At 38.2% G+C, this 21,559-nt stretch overlaps 2 protein-coding genes and 1 long non-coding RNA gene across 3 annotated transcripts; all 3 read left to right on the top strand.

The window, feature by feature from the left end:
- Positions 1 to 5,497: 5,497 nt before the first annotated feature.
- LOC135943788 (putative serine protease 45) lies at positions 5,498 to 6,601 on the top strand. The gene is made up of 5 exons (XM_065490451.1): positions 5,498 to 5,552; positions 5,608 to 5,708; positions 5,764 to 5,934; positions 5,998 to 6,157; positions 6,214 to 6,601. Exons 1-5 carry the CDS (start codon positions 5,498 to 5,500, stop codon positions 6,435 to 6,437), a joined length of 711 nt encoding a protein of 236 aa, XP_065346523.1. The 3' UTR covers positions 6,438 to 6,601.
- A 4,477-nt stretch (positions 6,602 to 11,078) lies between these two features.
- Positions 11,079 to 12,524, top strand: LOC135944471 (chymotrypsinogen A-like). Its single transcript, XM_065491452.1, has 6 exons — positions 11,079 to 11,241; positions 11,293 to 11,523; positions 11,580 to 11,683; positions 11,739 to 11,909; positions 11,974 to 12,133; positions 12,190 to 12,524. Exons 1-6 carry the CDS (start codon positions 11,184 to 11,186, stop codon positions 12,411 to 12,413), a joined length of 948 nt encoding a protein of 315 aa, XP_065347524.1. The 5' UTR covers positions 11,079 to 11,183; the 3' UTR covers positions 12,414 to 12,524.
- Positions 12,525 to 19,831: 7,307 nt separating this feature from the next.
- LOC135941648 (uncharacterized) lies at positions 19,832 to 20,379 on the top strand. Its single transcript, XR_010575001.1, has 2 exons — positions 19,832 to 19,986; positions 20,043 to 20,379. It is a non-coding gene; the product is annotated as an uncharacterized LOC135941648 (long non-coding RNA).
- The last annotated feature ends 1,180 nt before the right edge of the window (positions 20,380 to 21,559 follow it).

Below are 21,559 nucleotides of genomic sequence, written 5' to 3'. Positions count from 1 at the left end.
ATTGTTATACATAGTTTGACTTTATATAAGACACTATATTATATAACCAAAATTAGCATGTGTTTTTCCTAAATAGTAAACAAACCAAGATATAAAGTTGCACTATTTTAAATTGATATAGAATTACCACACCTTTTTACTCATATATCAAACTTTCTGAATTAAACGTAAGCCGCACTCTGCTCCATCGGCACGGTGACTTAATTTTTATGCGAAAAAGTGCTCGAGTTGGGTTATTTGGCATCTGGTCAATCAGCGGGCGGCGTTAGCAGCGAGAATCGGCACTGGGCGGAAAGCGAAAAAAAGCAGAGCAGCCGCGTCATCCGGCCGCTTTTAATTTTCGCGGCGGCGAGCGGACTTGTTTCCTTTTCCCGCAGAGATAAGAGCAAAGCTCGCGGACAGTTCTCTCCTTTTATATCTTGAGCGTCTGGCTCGGAGAAAAAATATTACCAGTTATTATAGTGCAACTAAATATTAGAACAAATTTCGCCGGGATTTCGGCGAGAAAGATAATTTTAAAAATAAAAAATCGTTCGAAAGTAAGGTCACAAAGAAGCCTCAGTTGCGACGAGTGAATGATATTAAACTTGGCCTTTTTGACTGCCACGCAACAGTGACGGATAATCCAAACTGAACTTACATTGCCACAAAATAAATAGTAAAATGCGTAAAATGTAAAAATTTATTTAAATTAATAGAAATTCTCGAGATTTTATTTTATTTCTTAATTTCGTACTGTTAATATAAATTCTGTTTAGTTGAGAAACAAATATAAATAAATAAATACCTTTCATATTATGGCCAAAAATCTAAATTGAATAAAAACATTGATTGATTTGCTGCGATAACGGATTGACACGAATGGTGCGGTTTTTATAGAGTTCAATCGCCAAATGATGGAATATTGGTTAAAAGTACTTGACAATTTAATTTAAATAGGTGGCTGCATCCCTGCTTACGGTTTCGTTTCATACTTTTTTGCTTCAATCCTGTTGTTTTTTTTTATTAATTTCATTTAAAAAAGAACCATGCAGCTCTTGCAGGGAATGCAGGGCCTAGGACCAACGCATTTTCTCTCCTTTTCGTGCAACTGGTGGCATTGCTCGGTCAAAAAGCAATAAATTAAAAGAGAAATAAATTAAGTTGGGTGAATACGTGATGAGCGACTGGAGCAGCAAAAGAGCGAATGAAAAGAAGGTCAATAGATCATCAGTTGGGCGCCGTGCGTGGCCGACTCTTCGCGATGGATGAGCGCGACCAACTTCTTTTTGCCAAATTATATCATAATCGTCTCAAAATATTAATTAGTTACGATCGACGTGAATCCACGTTGGCACCTCTGCGTCCACTTCCCGGACTAAAGCGATAAAATCGAGTTTGTTCTTAAAAATTGTAGAAAATTTTTCGGGATAACATTTTAATATGGAAATTTTCTATTTTTATTGATTAAAAATTAAGCATTCTTTGGTTCCTCTGCTTCAATTAATAAGTTTTTAATCGATTCTCTCTTTAAGGGGCAAAATTCAGTTTTAAAGCGGCTCAATATTTTTTTACAGTCCCGTCAGAGGGAAATGGATTCATCACTTTGCTCAGCGCACGCAGTGCTTATCATAAAAGGCAATTTCTGCCGACAGTGACCTCTACTGGAGCTTTTTTAAAGCATTCAACGCTTGAGACGAGTGAGGAAAGAGCTGCCGAATGTGCTGCCCGCCCGCTCTTTGCCAGAGATAACTTTCGCTCGAGATGAGCTTCGCAATATTTCCACAAATGGCCAGTTTTTGCATTTGAATGGCAAAAGTTTGCAACCCGCTGGACGCCGGAGCAGCGCCGGATGCCCGGCTTTCGTCAATTTATTTTCTAATTCTGGCAGCATTTTTCGGCAGAAGAAATAAAGAAAAATCAGAACCCTTTCACAGCAATTGGGCACCTCCTGTTTGCCTCCAATTCAGGGCGGGAATGCGTCGTCTTTCTTTTTATTTAATGCTTATTTTTGATTCCCTCGAATTAGCGAATCGAGAGCAATAAGTGAGTTTAAATAGTGTAATGGTGCCAGTAGGTGAGCACAAGCGCCACTTTAATCCTAATTCGTGATTGCACCGAAATAGCTAGAGGAAATCTTCCACCTCCAATAGTGAACGTAAACTTGAAGAAAGGGGATTATGTCAGAGCTGCGATTGTCTGAAGAGGAGGAGGAGGAGACGCCGCCGCCACTAGGGCCATTGGCCAAGGTAAAAATTACGATAACGAAGCCGAAACAGCCCCCGAGGAGGCGGCACCGGAGGCCGTGACGTGGGAGGCCGCGCGAGAAGGACGGGTGCCGGTGGCGCTGCCGCGCGACCACGAGGCTCGAGTTCGAACTGAAGCCGCTTTCTCACGCGGAAATGCCGCCCGCGCTCAAATAAAATAAAGCTCAAAGAGCGCGAGGACACCGGCGGCCGTTGTGTTACTCAATCACGTCGGAATTTTCCGATTTTTCCGGAAATTTCGGGACGGCGTCCGTTGTTGCGACAACCACAAAATATCAAAGATTACAGCGAAAAAAAAATGAAAAATTTAATTTGAAAAATGGCGGATATTTCTCGAGGTGTGTGTGGTCTGCTACAGCGATAAACTATTCAATTACAGTCAAATTGTTTTATTTATAATCAAAAGGCCGTTAATTCCACCAAGAAATAAATATTTAAAAAAATAATTCTTGGGCCCCAAAATCTAAATTAACTATAAAATATATTAATTAAGTTGGCAAAAAAGAAAAATAATTTATTCAAAAATATTAGCGAGTTTGTTTCGCAATATGTGGCGATAACAGAATGACGCAATTAATGTAGAGGTCAGTTCGCAACTGGGGTCAAAAGGCCGAAAGTATCGTTTGCAGTGCCAACACTCGATAATTTAATCATACTCGAAGTGCAGTGCGCGACGGTCGGAGCAGCAGCATCCCTGGTCCATCGCGCGCAGAGAAGAAATCACGATGAGGCTCGGACTTTTCGTCCTCCTCTGCCTCGCGGGTTGCGCCGCGCAAACGTCTCGGGGCGATGACTACTTCCCAGCTCCGTGTAAGCACTTCTCAATTCACTATTTTGCACTCTTTAAAAGTTAGTCAATTGGAAATTTTTAAACGAATTTGGTCCAAATTAATTTGATGGGTCTAAAATTAGATCTTAAAATACTAACCGATTCGGTGTTAATTAAAAAAAAATGGAAAAAGAAACCAATCAATTAAAATAAGCAGCCACTCGATTTAAATAGATCTAAACGTAGTATTTTGCTATCAGGAAGTTATATTTTCGCCTCACAGATTTCGACGAAGGAGAAAACTTGAGCATTCAGAACTGTGGAAATAACGAAACAGCTCTAGATGAGAAAAAATGGATCGTTGATGTTCAAAACATTCGTAATAAAGATGATTGGTGCTATAACTTTATAGCTATTTCTCAAAGGACTATTCTAACTGAAGGTAACATGAATATCTCGCTTAAGAATATCAAAATCAGAGATTCTTTATTGTCTAGGTTATTGCCGTTTCAATAAAAGTGATACAACTGATCTACGGGTCTTTCCGGAATATTGTTCAAAGATCACAATAGAAGAGGAATGCAGCAGATTGTCCGTCAAAGTAATTATTTTACCATGTTCAGCAAAACTGTACAATTCACCTTTTGTTTATACAATGACTTTTTCAATTGTTTAAGGTGCTGGATGTAAAACAAATTGCCATAAATCCGGATGCTCATTATAAATTCAAGATTATGATAATGATTACTGAGAAAATGCCGAGTGTGGTCATAACTCCCATTTGTTTGTTTAACCGTGACAACGCAATGGACTCGCAACTTAAAAGAGAATCACCCTACTTTCTATGGTCAACACGGATCGTTCGTATTTTCAAACTAATTTCTGCAGTTACTTGGACTTATTTTAAATCTATTTTTATAGGATGATCCACCTATCCCAGGTTAGTTTGTTAGATATAATTTTACAAACTTATTCATTGTGACAGTAATTTAATCTAAAATTATCGGTACTAGAATTAAACAGGTATATTTATGCACATTTAATAGCTTAAAAAAGTTAAAAATTGACTTTAATCAAATTTTACAGTTTTTCTCCTTTTCTGAACCGATTCAAATGTATTTTTACAGTTTCAATATCCCATATTAATTAAAATCCACTTAGAACAAAGATTTAATAATATTTAAATATTAAATTATATAAATTTTGGAACAATCGGAAAAGAAACTGGTGTTAATCTTTTTGCCACAAATATTTATTGCGTATGTATACGAAAGAGTGCTGAATTTTTTATTTTCATAAAATTTTCCATTTTCAAAATATTGATGCTTTTGTGAGTTTCACTGAAATTGACCAGTTGCATAAAGCCTTAGTGTTCGAAGCCGCTAGCAGATGGCGCAACCATAGGCTTTCCTAAAAATTCAGTTTTAATTCACTTCCGATTCGATTTCAGACTCCATCTAGCTACTGTGCACTTAATATTCTTTCTTTTGGGTTTCAGAACGTCAAAAGAGAGCATAATTAATGAAGAGTGCACGCGGTAGCTAGATTTAGTCTGAAATCGAATCGGCAGTGAATTAGAACTAAATTATTTGGAGAGTTTATAGTTGCGCCATCTGTTGGTGGCTTCAAACACTTAGGATTTATGCAACTGGTCAATTAACGTAAATTTATTTTTGTTGTCTCCTTTGTTTTCTATTTCAAATTCAATTTTGTGTTACTCTGAAATATTAATTTAAATAAATTTTACAGTTTGAACGATTATAGACTGTCGGGGCAATAGTTTTTACGATTTCAGTCAGTTTGAAACTATTTTATGTCTGAGAAATTTTAGTCGCATTCAAATGTATTTTTTAATGCCAGTGACACAATTTTGCTTCCTTTTTGCCAAATTTACAGAAAATGTGACGAGCCAAAGCAACTGTAGCACGACTCTAAACATTGATGAATTGAGATATTTAAAAAAATTACAACTTCCCATCCAGAATATCCTGTGTGTTGAGGAAAGCAGATTTGGTAAGGTTTATAGAAAAATGCATCTCATTTAATTTCAATGATTGTAATTTAATGCCACACAGACTATACATACCTGATCAATTTCTACAAAGGCCGGTATTTCTTGAGAGGTTTCAATTTTTTTATGACGGACCGTTTTTACATTGATATATTGCCATACATTGACGAGTTCGCAAGGAACGCCAAAGACATTTCTGTACTACGCCCGAATCCGGACACAAAACAAAAGAGAGGTAATTTAACAAAAAAAAAAATTAAACTCACAGCAGTTGAATTTATCTTTAAAAAAGGATTCTCCGTGCCAGAGAACCTCAGTTTCCAAAACTGCGGAAGGAAACCGACGTCAACAAGAAGGAAAAGAGAAAATGACGATTCTTCCACAGAATTATCATCGATCACTGGTACAATTTTCGGTGGAAACATTTCTCAGACAGGCAATCATCCTTGGCACGTTTACATTGAGAATGTGATGACTGGAGATATCTGTGGCGGGACATTGATTTCGCCGACAGTAATTTTGACTGGTAGTGAAGCGAAGAAATGTTTAATTTTATGAATTTGAATTAAAATGTTTTTTAGCTGCTCATTGCATTTATGGATCCAAAGCAGAGGACTTCAGAGTTTCTGTTGGGATGTATGATAAAAGACAGAGAAGAGCACCTGGTGTTCAAAGAAGAAAGGTTTCACCTTGCACGAATAGTATTTTTATCGATAATAATTTCGAAAACATTATAGCCCAGCAGTCTGATTGTGCACCCGAAATATGACTCAACCATTTTCATGAGTGACGTCGGACTCATGATTTTGAACAAAACAATAAAAATAACCAACAATGTCCGTCCGATTTGCTTGTGGAACGATGACTCTGACCCTAATTTGACTCGCGTGGCTGGAACCAATGCTATGGTATCGGATACGTCGTGAATTCGAAAAATATATTCTAATATTTTGTTTTTCTTTCTCCTGAAGGCGGTTGGGTTTGGGCTCGTCGACAACCACACGCGCACAGATGATCTGCAAGAGGTTCGACTACCAATTTTAGCTCACAAAGAGTGCTACTTGTCAAACAGGAGGTTTTTCGGGAAATATTTGCGACCGGGAGACAACTTTTGCGCCGGCTACAATAATGGTTAGAACCTCCTAATTCATTAATTACTTTTTTCAGAATTTTATTAATTAATTCAGGAACAACCACCTGCAACGGGGACAGCGGAGGCAGCCTCTCCGTGGAAAAAGACGGCCGCTGGTTCATCAGGGGCATCGTCAGCTTTGGAATGTCGAAAATAGTGGAGTTTGAGGGCAAAAATACTTCGTTGTGTCATCCAAATCAATATTCCCTGTTCACTGACGTCGCAAATTACATGGACTGGATCGTCGAAAACACGTCGGACATTTCATTCCGGAATTAAATGTGGGTTTTGAAAAAAAGGAAAATGATCAATATAGTTATTCAGTAGAAAAATGGTAGATGGGACAGAACAATCTCTTATAAAAATATTTTTTTATGGTTTTAATAAATGGTTACAAAAGTTTTGATTGCTCGGCTTTTTTTATGATTTTTCAGCGACTAAAGTGATAACATATCTGGTTTGCTGTATAAAATTTTTTAATTGATTGGAAAGTTTTTTGAAAAAACGTTTTAAAATGGAAATTTTCCATTTTTATTTGTCAAAAATAAAAGCATATCTTTTGGTTCAACTCTGTAAATTAACTAGTTTTTATTTTGCCTTCGAAGATTGAAAGATTCTGTGATTAACTCGTCGTATCCACCAACATTGCAGTTAAATTTAGTCACTTTGCGGTTAGTTGAAAAATTATGCGCATTTTTTAAAAAAGAAATTCAAGGTATAGGAAATAATTTGTTAACTTCTCGCTTCAAGATGCAAAATTCAGTAAATTTAAAGCGGCTAATTTTTTTTTAAAGTTTCTTATATATTCAGTGTGAATGGACAAAATTCGTAATTTTGCTCAACGCCAAATTATATTATAACCGTCTCAAAATATTAATTAGTTAGCCGACGTGAATCCACGTTGGCACCTCTCCGTCCACTTCACGGACTAAAGCGATAAATTCGAGTTTGTTCTTCAAAATTGTAGACAAATTTTCGGGATAATTATTTTAATATGGAAATTTTCCATTTTTATTAATTAAAAATTAAGCATTCTTTGGTTCCTCTGCTTAAATTAGTAACTTTTTAACTAATTCTCTCTTTAAGGTGCAATGTTCAATTTTAAAGCGGCTCAATATTTTTTACATTCCTGTTAGAGAGAAATGTTTTCATCGTCATTTTGCTCAGCGCAAGCATTTTGCTTATCATAAAAGGCAATTTCTGCCGAGAGTGACCTCTGCTAGAGCTTTTTTAAACCATTAAACGCTTGAGACGAGTGAGGAAAGAGCTGCCGAATGTGCTGCCCGAGCGCTGTTGAGAAAAAAAATAGAGATAATTTTCGCTGGAGATAAGCTTTGCAACATTGCCACAGAGATTGCAGCCCGCTGGACGCCGGAGCAGCGCTGGATGCCCTCTTTCGTCATTTTATTCTGTTTCTGCGGTAGTGCATTTCGGCAGAAGAAATACAATTAAGATTAAGACCCCTTCGGAGCAAAATGGCACCTCCTGCATGCCTCCCATTCCGGGCGGGAATAAGTCATCTCCGTTTGTATATTTAATACTATTTTTCATATCCTCGAAACAGCGAATCGAGAGCCACTTTATTAATGCTGCCGACGTGTCCTCCTTTTACAAGAAACTTCGACTCTTGCAGCAATATAAAAAATTTGTTACAATTGATAATAAATTTTGATACGCTTTCGAGAAAGCTTTGGTTCCTATTTCACTTTAAGTAAATTTCGGGTCTTTAAATTAAAATAACAGCCTCGAAATCGTGAAAATGCTTTATGCAAAAGAGAATGAGCCGCCGACTGATAAAAGCGAGGGGCAAATTCACTCAGCAAGCAAGAGTTGTCCGATTTTTCTTTGATAAAATGTGAAACTCATGACCGGCTATCAGCAAAATATGTGTTGCTCGGCCCAAAGAGAGACGAGAGAGCCCGCGCGCGGTGAAATATCCTGCACAAAAAAGTGTGTGTTGCGCGCACGTTCCATTTCTGCAAGTGACAAATAGTGACGAATGTGTTATTTATATACATAATTCATATTTCATTATTTTCCTACATATCTGTGAAAAATATCAATTTAAAAATAAAAAGGAAAAATCGCTCTAAAAGACAGTGCTGACAAAGAGAATCACGTGCACTCGAGATGAAAACAAGGTCACGCGAACAGGCCTCAGATGCGAGTCTCTGGCTTGATTTTGAACTTGGTACTTTCGACCTCCACGCAACGCAGCAACAGTTTATCAAAATAGCAAGTTCGAAGCCAAAATTTGTATAAATTTATTTGAAAAAAGAAGTTTCTCGAGGTGAGTGTGGTCTGCAAGTGCGAAAATGTATTTAAATATGTTAAATTTTTTATTTATAATCAAAAGGCCGTTTCATCAAGAAACAAATATTTAAATAAAATAATTAGTGTGCCCCAAAATCTATATGAACTATAAAAATTTTTAATTTAGGGAGAAAACGAGCCAAATAATTTTTTAAAAATATAAGCCCAGTTTATTTTCGCAGTTTTTAGCGATAACGGAATGACGCAAATTAGAGGTCAGTCGCCGTCTGAGGGCAAAAGGCCGAAAGTATCGTTCTTAGTGATGCCAACACTCGATAATTTAATCAGACTCGAAGTGCAGTGCGCGACGGTCGGAGCAGCAGCCCCCTGGTCCATCGCGTGCAGAGAAGAAATCAGGATGAGGCTCGGACTTGTCGTCCTCCTCAGCCTCGCGGTTCGCGCCGCGCAAAAGTCTGGCAATCAGAGCGACGTCTACATTCCACCTCCGTGTAAGAAATTATCAATTATTATTTCGCACTCTATAAAAATGGTCAGTTGGAAATTTTTAAAACAAATTTGTTACAACATGATTGATGGATCATAGTAAAACTAAACGAACCAGCAAAAATTAAAAAAAATACAACAGAACAGTTAATTGCGAGAGGTCGATTGGACGCGATTTTTCAGCATTGAAATTTTTAGGTGCCACTTACAATTGCTTTAAATACTTGTAAATAGATGGTTGAAGCTCGGGAATGGGGGCGTTCCCTATTTTTTCGGTATCAAAAATATCCGAAAAACGCATTCTGTGAATTAAAAGGTTTAACTCTTGACTGCGTGTAGATATCACCTTGCAATTTTCACCACCAAACCTAGTTTTTGATCCTAAACATCTTTTCAATTTACAAAAAAATTCGTAGGCTAAGGTCGCCTTTTGCGACATTTTTTCGAAAATTCAAAATTAAGGGAATGATAGCCCCCTACGATTTTTTGGCGGCCTCGAGCAGGTTTTCAAACTTCAAATTCGAATTGCAGCCAAACTCTCGCGATTGGTGTGATTGTGCAGAATTTCACGGGCTACATTTCAGCCTGAACCCCAAAAAATAGTAGAGGGAGCTATCATCCCTTAATTTCGAATTTTCGAAAAAAGGTCGCAAAAGGCGACCTTGACCTTTGCCCTACGAATTTTTTGTAAATTGAAAAGATGTTAAGGATAAAAAACTAGGTTGGGCGGTGAAAATTTCAAGGTGATATCTACACGCAGTCAAGAGTTAAACCTTTTAATTCACAGAATGCGTTTTTCGGGAATTTTTGAGATGCCGAAAAAATATAGGGAATGCCCCAATTCCCGAGCTTCAACCATCTATTAACAAGTATTTAAAGCAATTGTAAGTGGCACCTAAAAAATTCAACGCTGAAAAATTGCGTCCAATCGACCTGTAATCTCGCAAATAACGGCTCAAAAAGAAACCGATCAATTAAAATTAACAACCAATAGACCTAATCGTAGATTCATTCCCCCCACAGTTTTTGACGAAGGAGAAAACCTGAGTAGCCAGAACTGTGGAACCGAAACGACTCGGGACCAATGGATCTTTCATGTTCAAAACATACGTAGCCAAGAAAGGTGCATTAGTTTCTTTGCGCTTTCTCAAAAAACTATTCTCTTACCAGGTAACTTGAATATCTCGCTTAAGAATGTCGACATCATAGAATCATTATTTATTGACTAGGTGGTTGCGTTTTCGAAAAACGTGAAACAACTGATCTACGGGTCTTTCCGGATAATTGTTTATGGCGCGAAAGAGAAGAAAAATGCAGAAGATTGTCCGTCAAAGTGATAAATTTACCATTTTCAGCAATTCGCCTTGATTATACAATGTCTTTTTCTGTAATTAAAGGTGCTGGATGCCATTCAAATTGTCATGGACGATTCTTTGCCATTCACTATCATGATAACTGAGAAAATGCCGATTGTGGAAATTCCCATTTGTTTGTTTAACCGAGACAACGCAATGGACTCGCACCTTCAAAGAGAATCAACCTACATTCAATGGTCACAATTTAAAGTTCGTAATTTAAAACTATGCGATCCTGCATTGACTTAGACTCATTTTGAATCTATTTTTATAGCATTATCAACCTATGCCAGGTAAGGTTGTTAAATATACTAGTATTAGAAACTATTTGTTACAGTGTTTATTTTAATTTAAAATTTTCGGTACTAAAATTAAACAGATATATCGCGCATATAGCATACAAAATTCACAAATTAACGTGAATCTAATTTTAAAGTTTTTCACCATTTCTAAACTGATTCAAATTAACGGTTAAAAGCTGCTTTTTGAATAGTTTTCATGGATTTAATCACTCACAAATTAAATATTTTCAACGGCTGGATATTTTAAATAATGTTATTTGTTAATGGCCTTGACACGATTTATTGTTAGCTTCATACGTATATTTGTTATATTTTACAGCAAATGTGACGGGTCAAAGCAACTGTAGCACGGTTCTAAACAGTGACGAATTGAATAGATTAAAAATGTTGAAAACTCCCATCCAGAAAGTCCTGTGTGTTGAGGAAACCAAAGAGGGTGAGATTTATCGAAAAATACATCTCATTCAATTCCAATGATTGTCATTTAATGCCACACAGAGTATAGATTTCTCATCAATTTCTACAAAGGCCGGTATTTCCTGAGAGGTTTCAAATATTTTTCGGACGACCGTTTTTACATTGATATATTGCCATACATTGACGAGATCGCAATGCACGCAAAAGGCATTTCTGCTCTACGCCCAATTCCGGAAACAAAACAACCGAGAGGTAATTTAACCCTAATTAGCTCACAGCAAATTTATTAGTCTTTAAAAAAAGGATTCACCGAGCCAAACAACCTCAGTTTCCCAAACTGCGGAATGAAACCGACGTCAACAAGAACGAAACGAGAAATTGACGATTCTTCCGAAGAATTACCACCGAATCGTAATATTATCGGCGGAAACATGGCTCAGAGAGGTTATCACCCGTGGAATGTTTACATTGAGAATGAGGAGACAGGAGAAGCCTGTGGCGGGACATTGATTTCGCCAACAGTAATTTTGACTGGTAGTGAAGCGAAAAAATTATTAATTTCATGACTTCGATTTAAAATGTTTTTTTAGCGGCTCATTGCATTTATGGATCAAAAGCTGAGGACTTCATAGTTTCTGTTGGGATGTACGATAAAAGTAAAAGAAGAGCTGCTGATGGTGTCCAGACAAGATTGGTTTCTCCTTCCACGTACAATATTCTAATCCATAATAACTTTGAAAAATATTTAGCCCAGCAGGCTTCTCACTCACCCGAAATATGACTCTACGAGTTACACGAGTGACATCGGACTCATGATTTTGCAGCCAAAAATAAAAATTACCGGCCATGTCCGACCGATTTGCTTGTGGAACGTCGACTCTGACCCTAAATTAAAACGCGTGGCTGGAACTGAAGCTATGGTATATAGGGATACATGTGAAATCGAAAAAATCGATCTTAATTTCTTATTTCCTTCTACTGTAGGCAGTTGGATTCGGGCTTGCTGACAACTACACGCTGCCAGATGAGCTGCAACAGGTTCGACTGCCGATTAGAACTCACAGAGAATGCTTCTTGTCGAAAAGGAAATTTTTCGGGAAATATTTGCGGCCGGGAAACAACTTTTGCGCGGGCTACACGAACGGTTGGCACACCCGCATTTAGCAATTACTGATTTTTAAATTTAATTAATTAATTCAGGAACATCCACCTGCAACGGAGACAGCGGAGGAAGCCTTTCGGTGGAAAAAGACAGCCGTTGGTTCATCAGGGGCATTGTCAGCATTGGAATGTCGAAAAGGGTGAAGTTTAATGGTGAAGAAACACTGTTGTGTCACCCTGATCAATATTCCTTGTTCGCCGACGTCGCAAGTTTCATGGACTGGATCGTGGAAAATACGCCGGAAATTTCATTCCGAAATTAAATGTGTTTTGAAACAAAAAAAGAAGTTTAGCAAGAGGATTAGTGGTTTTTCAGTAGAAAAATGTAGATGTTCAGCATAATCTCTTATTAAAATACTTTTGCTATGGTTTTTATATTAAATGGTTTTAAAAGGTTTGATTGCTCGACTTTTAATATGAAACCCGCAAACACGAAATTATTTTAGCCGACTCTGCTTCGTGCTTATCACACATTTGGGAGAAGAGAAAGAGGTCAAATCCGTGACCTTTCGTCCGTGGTCTGGTCTCCCGTCTTTGCCGTCTAGTGTGAATCAAATCTTCTGTTTTTGCAGTTACGCACTTGCTAGGTAATGAAGCTTATAATTCAATAAAGCAGAATATTAGTGCTGGATGCAGGAATAAGTTAATAATTATATACAGCGTGTCTTATGTTTCCTACCAGAAGAGTTATTTAATTTTAATATCTATTATTTTTAATTTTTATTTTTTGAGCTCTCCAAGTTGCGGTTGTTTCAAATTTTGTTTTCTAAGAGTATTTAATATGATATTATTTGAATATTTCGTCGAAATTTTTTCATTATAATTTTATTAATTTATCGAAATAATTTCTCTAGCATTTAAAAATTATCAAAAATTTTTCTTTAATATCTTTCAACAGTTTAATTTAAATAATATATGCAGCTGCTTCGCTGCTTTAGCTTACGCTAATGTTTCAATCTTCTTTTGGTTTCATATTATTGTTTTGATAATAAATTTGACTTAACAAAAGAACCAGCTTTTGCAGGGCCTAGGATGAACGCAGTTCGATCTCTCTTTCTTTGTGCAATTGGTGGTATTACTCTGCAATAAATTACGACGAGGAATAAATTAAGTTTGGTGAGTACGTGATCAGCAACACGAGCACCAAAAGAGCTTTTGCGCCGAGAGTGAAAACAAGGTCAAAAAGTCATCAGTGGAGCGCCGTGGCGGACTCTGGCTCAAATCTCAGTCGCTTCTTCCTCTTCGTCTTCGCGATGGAAGACCAAAGTGCAACCAATTTATTTTTCCAAATTATGATTGACTAAAAATCCCTAATTGGTTCGAATATTCACATCGGCATACCTCCACTTCAGGAACACTAAAGCGAAAACATCGAGTTTGTTGTATGAATTAAATGGGAAAATTTTCGGGTAATGTTAAGATATGTGAGCGGAAATTTCCTATTTGCATAAATTGAAAAATTGAGCATTATTATTTTTCTGTTTAAATTAGCCTGTGGGCAATAATTTTTATTTTACCTGCAAAGATATATAGTTTTGAATTTAATCCCTTTAATTAGTTGAAAATGAATTGCATTCTCGTATAAATATATGGAATGAGGGAAATTATAGAGGTTTTCCGTCATATTTTTTAAATTATCGTCGATTTAAGATGCAAAATTTTGTAAATTAGTCACGACCACTGCGCTGAGACTTGCGAATTCCAAGCGGAACAAAATTTTTTTTTGTTCCGCCAGAATGAATGGAAAATATTCGTAATTTTGCTCGGCGCCCGCAGTCAGACACGCGGTGCTTTTTTTAAATGCTGATTTCTGCCAACAGTGAAATCTACTGGTGATTTTTTAAAGCATTGAACGCTTGAGAGGAGCGAGGAAAGAGTTGCCGAATGTGCTGCCCGCCCGCTGTTCGCAGAGATAACTTTCGCTGGAGATGAGCTTCGTGATATTGCCAGAGAGATGGCCGGGTTTTGCCTTCGAAGAGAAAGTTTGCAACCTGCTGGACGCCGGAGCAGCGCCGGATGCCCTCTTTCGTCGTTTTATTTTAATTCTGGCAGCATTTTTGAGCAGACGAAAAAAATAGATCTTTTGCAACCTCAAAGGTTTTGCGGCAGTTAAGCAGCTCCTCCACGTCTCCCATTCCGGCCGGGAATGCATCATCTCTGATTTTATTTAATGCCTTTTTACTTCCTCAAAACAGCAAATTAAATCAAGGCCAATATATAAGTGAATTTAAGTCTAATTGCACCAGTAGATCAGGTCCAGCCCAGATCAGATCTGCCAACCCCTGAACCTCCGAAGAATAGCCGTCCAGCGATAACCGTAAATTATATTAACGGTATTTTTTTTTTAAATGAATTAATTGGAATTTTAAAAAAGAACTCTCGTCGAAGGTTAGGGTTGTCGAGATATTTTATTTTAGGCAGGTGATTGGCGCCCATTGCGCTTGGTAATTTTTTACGTAAATTTGTCATGGTCTAACAGGATCGTCCTCACAAGAGTCCAATTTGATTTCTGCTCTTCTCTAATTACGTCAGCGCCTGAAAATCTCGTTGTTTGATTCTTTCCACCGAGCAGGCGTCTCGCGCCGGTTGCAGAGCTCTATCTAAGAGATTTAATTAAAAATAGCTGGCAACGCGCCCCCAACCAGCCGTGAGCACCATAATTTCTGCCCGTTTATAATTTATTTCAGCATTTAATCTACTCTAATTAGCTAATTATTTATTTAATTAGTCGATTTTATTTGCTATGCAAAGTCAAAACGGTTTTGCGGCCTTCCAGGGTAGTGCCCTAGGGCCAATGCTTTCCGTTTCTCTCGCTAGTCTTGAATGGACAAACATTTCATGTTTAAAAAAGGTGTCGCTGCGCAAATCAGCCCTGAGTGTGAGTTTGTTGGGTGTGATTGCGTGCAAAAATTGATTCCGACAAACGCACGCATACGCAGAGGCTCGCTTTTGCTGCTCTAGATTTCAATATCGACAAGAAGAATATGGCTTTTGCGATGCCGCCGCTTTGCCCATCCTAAATTATTTCATTCACCAGTTGCATAAACCGTAAGTGTTCGAAGCCGCCAACAGATGGCGCCACCGTAGACTTTCGATTTTAAGACACTTCCGCTGCGATTTCAGACTCAATTTAGCTACTGTGCATTCTTCAATTAATTTGCTATTTTTTGACGTGCTGAAAACCAAAATCGGTTCAGCCAATCGCCGTAGAATCGTGAAAAACTATTTTTTGAAATAAAAAAATCTTTTTCAACGTTTCTACGGCGAATGGCTGAACCGATTTTGGTTTTCAGCACGTCAAAAAAAAGCAAAATAGCTAGATTGAGTCTGAAATCGCAGCGGAAATGCCTTAAAACCGCTTAAAACAAAGTTTTTAAAACAAGTCTGTGGTTGCGCCATCTGTTGGCGGCTTTAATAACTAAGGGTTTATGCAACTGGTCAATTGCCACTTAATTTAATTTTTATTTCCTGTATAACGTCCCCTTCACTCCCCACCCCGACCTCCAGATGTAACACGTACAGCACGGAAGGAAGGACTGCACCTGAAAATCGGAGTCGATTTACTCACAATTTTCTTTTTGTTTTTAATTTCGGTCCTTTTATTTGCGAGTCCGCCGCTTTAATCGCGTCCCCGCGAAATAAAAAAATTGCTTGTTGATATTTAAAAGGTGCAATAATTGCGCCGCGACAAATGAATGTATAACGCCTTCTTTGTCTGCCATTTACGTAATTAAACACTGCATTTAATTAGCACCCCCCAGAGTCCAGAGTATGCGGTGAATAAAAATATATTGCAGGGAAATGTGTATATATATATAATCACAATTACCGCGAGCTCGCTGAAAAAGGAAAGGAAATTAAAGGCTTCGTCCAATGAGGGGTCGTGGTTCACGATTGGACGAGTCGAAAATTTGGCACACGGTCCATCGATGCCTCTCGGTGCAAAATTAACTGTCGAGCAGTGAAAATCGCCCTCCGGTCTAAATGTGAATTAAGAAAAATATCAGAGGCATAATTGTTCAAAATCAAGCGGATTTTTGGGCACAGCTGGCGACGGGGGTGGGCGGAGGTGGCAAAGTTTTTTGAACATACGCAGTGTCGTAGGGCGGGCTCACGAAACATTGGTTTTTCCCTCTACGGCCCATAGGAACCGTGTTATTCATTTTTCAAGTTGAAAAAACGAGATTTGGACATTACTAAATTGTGGTTTCCGGGGTCCAGCGGGGGCCCTGTTGGCCGGAGGCGGATGATTCTTGCCGCAGTCGATGCCCCTCGGTGAGGCACGTCCGCCTCTATGCGGTTTGTAAAAATCGGACATTTTTTCGAATTACCACGAATTATTTTCTGCAAAATGTTCAAAAACTTTTATTCCATCATATTTCGAACTTTTTCCGGGCATGCCGCCTTCCTTAACCATGTGAGCTAGGCAAAAGTTGAAACAACTTTGTTCAGGTGGTTTGGTGAAGCAGCCCAAGGAGGCGGCGCCGGAGGCCGAGGAGGACGAGCCGCGCGCGGCCGCTGCATGGCGCCTTTCTGCGCGACTAAAGCAGCATGCTGGTTGAAAAGCTGTGAAAAAGATTGGTTTAAAAAATTAATAATGAAAAATTGCTCTAAAAGCCGGTGCTGGCAAAGAGAATCACGTGCACTCGAGACGAAAACAAGGTCACGAGAAGGCCTCAGATGCGAATCTGGCTTGATTTTGAACTTTGCTCTCTCGTCCTCCACGCAACAGCGCAGCGACAGAGATAATCAAAACCGAACCTACTTTTAATAACCAACAAAATAACAAGTTCAAAGCGCAAAATGAAAAATTTTATTTGAAAAAGGGATTTTTCTCGAGGTGTGTGCGGGCTGCATGTGCGATAATCTATTTAATTATGTTCAATTAATTTATTTACTATCAAAAGGCCATATTCAATGCAGGCAAAAAATATTAAAAAAATAAATTATTGTGCCCAAAAATCACAAATTAACAATAAAATATTTTAATCAAGTGACCAAACAAGAGAAAATGTTTTGAACAAAATTAATTATCCAGTTTGTTTCGCAATTTTTTGCGATAAGCGAATGACGCAAAATTTATAAAGAGGTCAGTCGCCAACTGGGGGCAAAAGGCCAAACGTATCGTTTGCAGTGCCAACGCTTTATTATTTAATCCAACTCGAAGTGCAGTGCGCCGCGGTCGCAGCAGCCCCCTGGTCCATCGCGCGCAGAGAAGAAATCACGATGAGGTTCGGACTTTTCGTCCTCCTCAGCCTCGCGGTTTGCGCCGCGCAAACGCCTGAAAATGAGACCGACGCCTACTTTCCAGCTCCGTGTAAGCAATTCTCAATTAGTATTTTGCTCTCTTTAAAAGTTGGTTAATTGAAAATTTTCAAACGAATGTGGTCCAAATTAATTTGATACCTTAGTAAAACTACCAGAATAAGTAAATTTTTAATATAACGTAGAAATAAAAAAGAATCCGATCAATTAAAATTAACAACCACTTGATTTTACTTATAGATGACCTAAACTTAGAATTGCTATTTTTAAGTTACATTTTCCCCTTCCTCTCACAGATTTTGACGAAGGAGAAAACTTGAGTAGCCAGAACTGTGGTACTAACGAAACAACTCGGAACAAATGGATCGTTCATGTTCAAAACATACGTAATAAAGAACGGTGCCGTTATTTTATAGCTATTACTCAAAGGACTATTGTTCAACATGGTAACATGAATATTTCGCTTAAGAATATCAAAATCAGAGATTCTTTATTGTCTAGGTCCTTGCCCTTTCAACAAAAATGATACAGCTGATCTACGGGTCTTTCCGGGTTATTGTTTTTTTGCCGAAACAGAAGAGGAATGCACCAGATTGTCCGTCAAAGTAATTATTTTACAATTTTCAGCAAAACCGTTGCTTGCGCCTTTTGTTGTTATGCATTGACTTTTTCAATTGTTAAAGGTACTCTCTATATTATATGAATGGTTTTACATGACTGAGAAAATGCCTAATGGGGTCATAACTCCCATTTGTTTGTTTAACCGTGACAACGCGATGGACTCGCAACTTCAAAGAGAATCACCCTACTTCCATTGGTCACCATTTGGGGTTCGTATTTTCAAACTAATTTCTGCAGTGATTAAGACTTATTTTGAATCTATTCTTATAGAGATATCCACCTATCCCAGGTAAGCTTGTTAAATATAATATTAGAAACTTATTTCTGACCGATCTGGAATTACGGCACTAAAATTAAACAGATATATCAATTTCGTGTATTACCCGGAAAAAATATAACCTAAAATGTATCAGAGAGACTATAAAATTGAGAGATTTTTTCAAATCAATATAACAATCAGCATGTAGAACCATTCTCAGATAACTTGGTAATGAAAAGTAACCTTTTCCAATGTTGGAAATAAAACAGAAATTTTTATAAATTTTTAAGGTTGAATGATGAAAAGGCTGTGTTTGGACTGATATTTAAGGATGTAATTAATTAACAATTTAAATATTTTCATCTGTGAGATATTTTAATTGATATTTGTTGATGTCGATGCCATTCACACGATTTTGCTTCGTATTTGTTTTGAACTTTACAGCAAATGTGACGAGCCAAAGCAACTGTAGCACGGTTCTAAACAGCACTGAATTGAGTACATTGGAAAGACGTAAAATTCCCATCCAGAATATCCTGTGTGTCGAGGAAACCGATTGGCGTAAGATTTATAGAAAATTACATCTCATTCAAATTCAATGATTGTCACTTAATGACACACAGACTATAGATACCTGATCAATTTCTACAAAGGCCGGTATTTCTTGAGAGGTTTCAAATATTATTCGCACCACCGATATTACATTGATATATTGTCATACATTACCTCGTTCGCAATGCACGCAAAAGACATTCCTGTTCTACGCCCGATCCCTCCAACAAAACAACCGAAAGGTAATTTCACACAAATAAGCTCACAGCAATTTTATTTTATCTTTAAAAAAAGGATTCAACGCACCAGACAACCTCAGTTACCCAAACTGCGGAAGGAAACCGACGTCACTTATAATTAGGAGGGAACGAGGAAATAACGATTCTTCCGAAGCTATACCACCGACTAGTCTTATTTTCGGTGGAAACATAGCTCAGACAGGCCACCATCCTTGGCACGTTTACATTGAGAATGAGGTGACTGGAGATATCTGTGGCGGGACATTGATTTCTCCGACGGTAGTTTTGACTGGTAGCGAAGCGAAGAAATGATTAATTTCATGACTTTTTCGATTTAAAATATTCTTTTTAGCGGCACATTGCATATATGGATCAAAAGCAGAGGACTTCAGAGTTTCTGTTGGGATGTATGATAAAAGAAAAAGAAGAGCCCCTGGTGTTCAGAGAAGAAAGGTTTCACCTTCCACGAACAGTATTCTTATCGATAATAATATGCAAACATTTTAGCTCAGCAGTCTGATTGTGCACCCAAAATATGACCCTGAGGAACTCATTAGGGACGTCGGACTAATGATTTTGAAGACAAAAATAAAAATTACCAACAATGTCCGTCCGATTTGCTTGTGGAACGACGACTCTGACCCTAACTTGGCTCGCGTCGCTGGAACCAAAGCTATGGTATTTGGGATGTATGTGAATTCGAAAAATGTATCTAAGTTTGGTTTTTCTTTTTACTAAAGGCGGTTGGCTTCGGGCTTGTCGACAACCACACGCGCACAGATGAGCTGCAAGAGGTTCGACTGCCGATTAGAGCTCACAAAGAGTGCTACTTGTCAAAAAGGAAGTTTTTCGGGAAATATTTGCGGCCGGGAAAGAATTTTTGCGCCGGCTACACGAATGGTTAGAACCTCCTAATTTAGTAATTGTTGTTTTCTCAATTTTATTAATTAATTCAGGAACAACCACTTGCAACGGAGACAGCGGAGGCAGCTTTTCGGTGGAAAAAAACGGCCGCTGGTTCATCAGGGGCATTGTCAGCTTTGGAATGTCGAAAATAGTGGAGTTTGAAGGCGAAGAAAGATCTTTTTGTCATCCTTATCAATATTCCTTGTTCGCCGACGTCGCAAGTTACGTGGACTGGATCGTGGAAAACACGCCGGAAATTTCATTCCGGAATTAAATGTGTTTTTTGATAGTAAAGTTTGTAGTTATTGAATAGTAAAAAGTAGATAGACTAGCTTATAGAAATATTTTTCTATGGTTTTTGAGAATAAATGGTTGTAGAAGTTTTGATTGCTCGGCTTTTAATATTAAACCCACAAACACGAAATTATTTTAGCCGCCTCTACTTGGTGCTTATCACACATTTGAGAGAACAGAAAGACGTCAAATCCATGACCTTTCGTCCGTGGCCTGGTCTCTTGTCTTCATCCTCTGATGAGGAAAAATCAACCACATTCACTGAATTTCAATTAAAGAAATGGAATAAGGAAATTACTAGAGAGGTATTCCGACATGATTTATAATTACCTGTCGTTTCATGATGCGAAATTCAGTAAATTAGCCTGTTTTGAGACTTATGAATCCAAAGCGTCTCATATTTTATTCCATCTTGGAGTGAATGGATATAATTTTCATAATTTTGCTCAACACACCTATATTAAGCCGACGCAGTTCTGATTTTCAAAGCCGACAGTGACCTCTACTAGAGCTTTTTTAAAGCCTTGACCGCTTGAGAAAAACAAGAAAAAAGCTGCTGAATGTGCTGCTCGCCCGCTGTTTGTCAGAGATAACTTTCGCTGGAGATGAGCTTCGCAATAATTCCACAAGTGGCCGGTTTTTGCATTTGAATGGCAAAAGTTTGCAACCTGCTGGACGCCGGAGCAGCGCCGGATGCCCGCTCTCGTCATTTTTTTCTGTTTCTGCGGTAGCGTATTTCGGCAGAAGAAATAATAAAAGTTAATTCCCCTTTTGACGACAAAGGTTTCGCAGCAAATTGGCACTTCCTGCACACCTTTTATTCAGGGCGGGAATGCGTCGACTCTGTTTGTATTTATTTGTTTAGTTCAGTTCATTTCCTCAAAACAGCAAATCAATGGAAAAACATGTTAATTGCGCCAGAATAGATCAGGTCAAGCCCAGGTCAGATCTTCCAGCCCTCGACTTCCGAAAACCAGCCGTCCAGCGATGTCATAAATTTCACTCGGTTTTTTTTAAATTGAATTAATTGGAATTTCCAAAGAGAGAACTCTCGTCGAAGGTTAGGGTTGTCAGGGCTGTTTGGATGGTTGATTTCGGCACCATTTATTCCTCTTGCCGCACATTCCACGCTTGCACGCATCTGCGCCTTTTTGTTCACGCAGCTACTCTTTGGTGAGAAAACAAATTCCAGAGAAATGCCGAGGTGAAAATTCGACTCATAAAAGCAACAAAAAAAATGCTTAACATGCGTTGTAGATTATATTTTGATACG

This window comes from Cloeon dipterum, chromosome 4, assembly GCF_949628265.1.
Source record: "Cloeon dipterum chromosome 4, ieCloDipt1.1, whole genome shotgun sequence".
Classification (NCBI taxonomy): domain Eukaryota; kingdom Metazoa; phylum Arthropoda; class Insecta; order Ephemeroptera; family Baetidae; genus Cloeon; species Cloeon dipterum.
The sequence above is the reverse complement of the archived record's forward strand: the minus strand, read 5'-3'. Positions and strand labels throughout refer to the sequence as shown.

Coding starts and splice junctions, on each gene's coding strand:
- LOC135943788 (XM_065490451.1), top strand. CDS start 5,498: ATGACTGGAGATATCTGTGGCGGGACATTGATTTCGCCGACAGTAATT. Junction 5,709..5,763: donor CTGGTGTTCAAAGAAGAAAG/GTTTCACCTTGC, acceptor AAAACATTATAG/CCCAGCAGTCTGATTGTGCA. Junction 5,935..5,997: donor TGGCTGGAACCAATGCTATG/GTATCGGATACG, acceptor TTTCTCCTGAAG/GCGGTTGGGTTTGGGCTCGT.
- LOC135944471 (XM_065491452.1), top strand. CDS start 11,184: ATGCACGCAAAAGGCATTTCTGCTCTACGCCCAATTCCGGAAACAAAA. Junction 11,910..11,973: donor TGGCTGGAACTGAAGCTATG/GTATATAGGGAT, acceptor CTTCTACTGTAG/GCAGTTGGATTCGGGCTTGC. Junction 12,134..12,189: donor TTGCGCGGGCTACACGAACG/GTTGGCACACCC, acceptor TAATTAATTCAG/GAACATCCACCTGCAACGGA.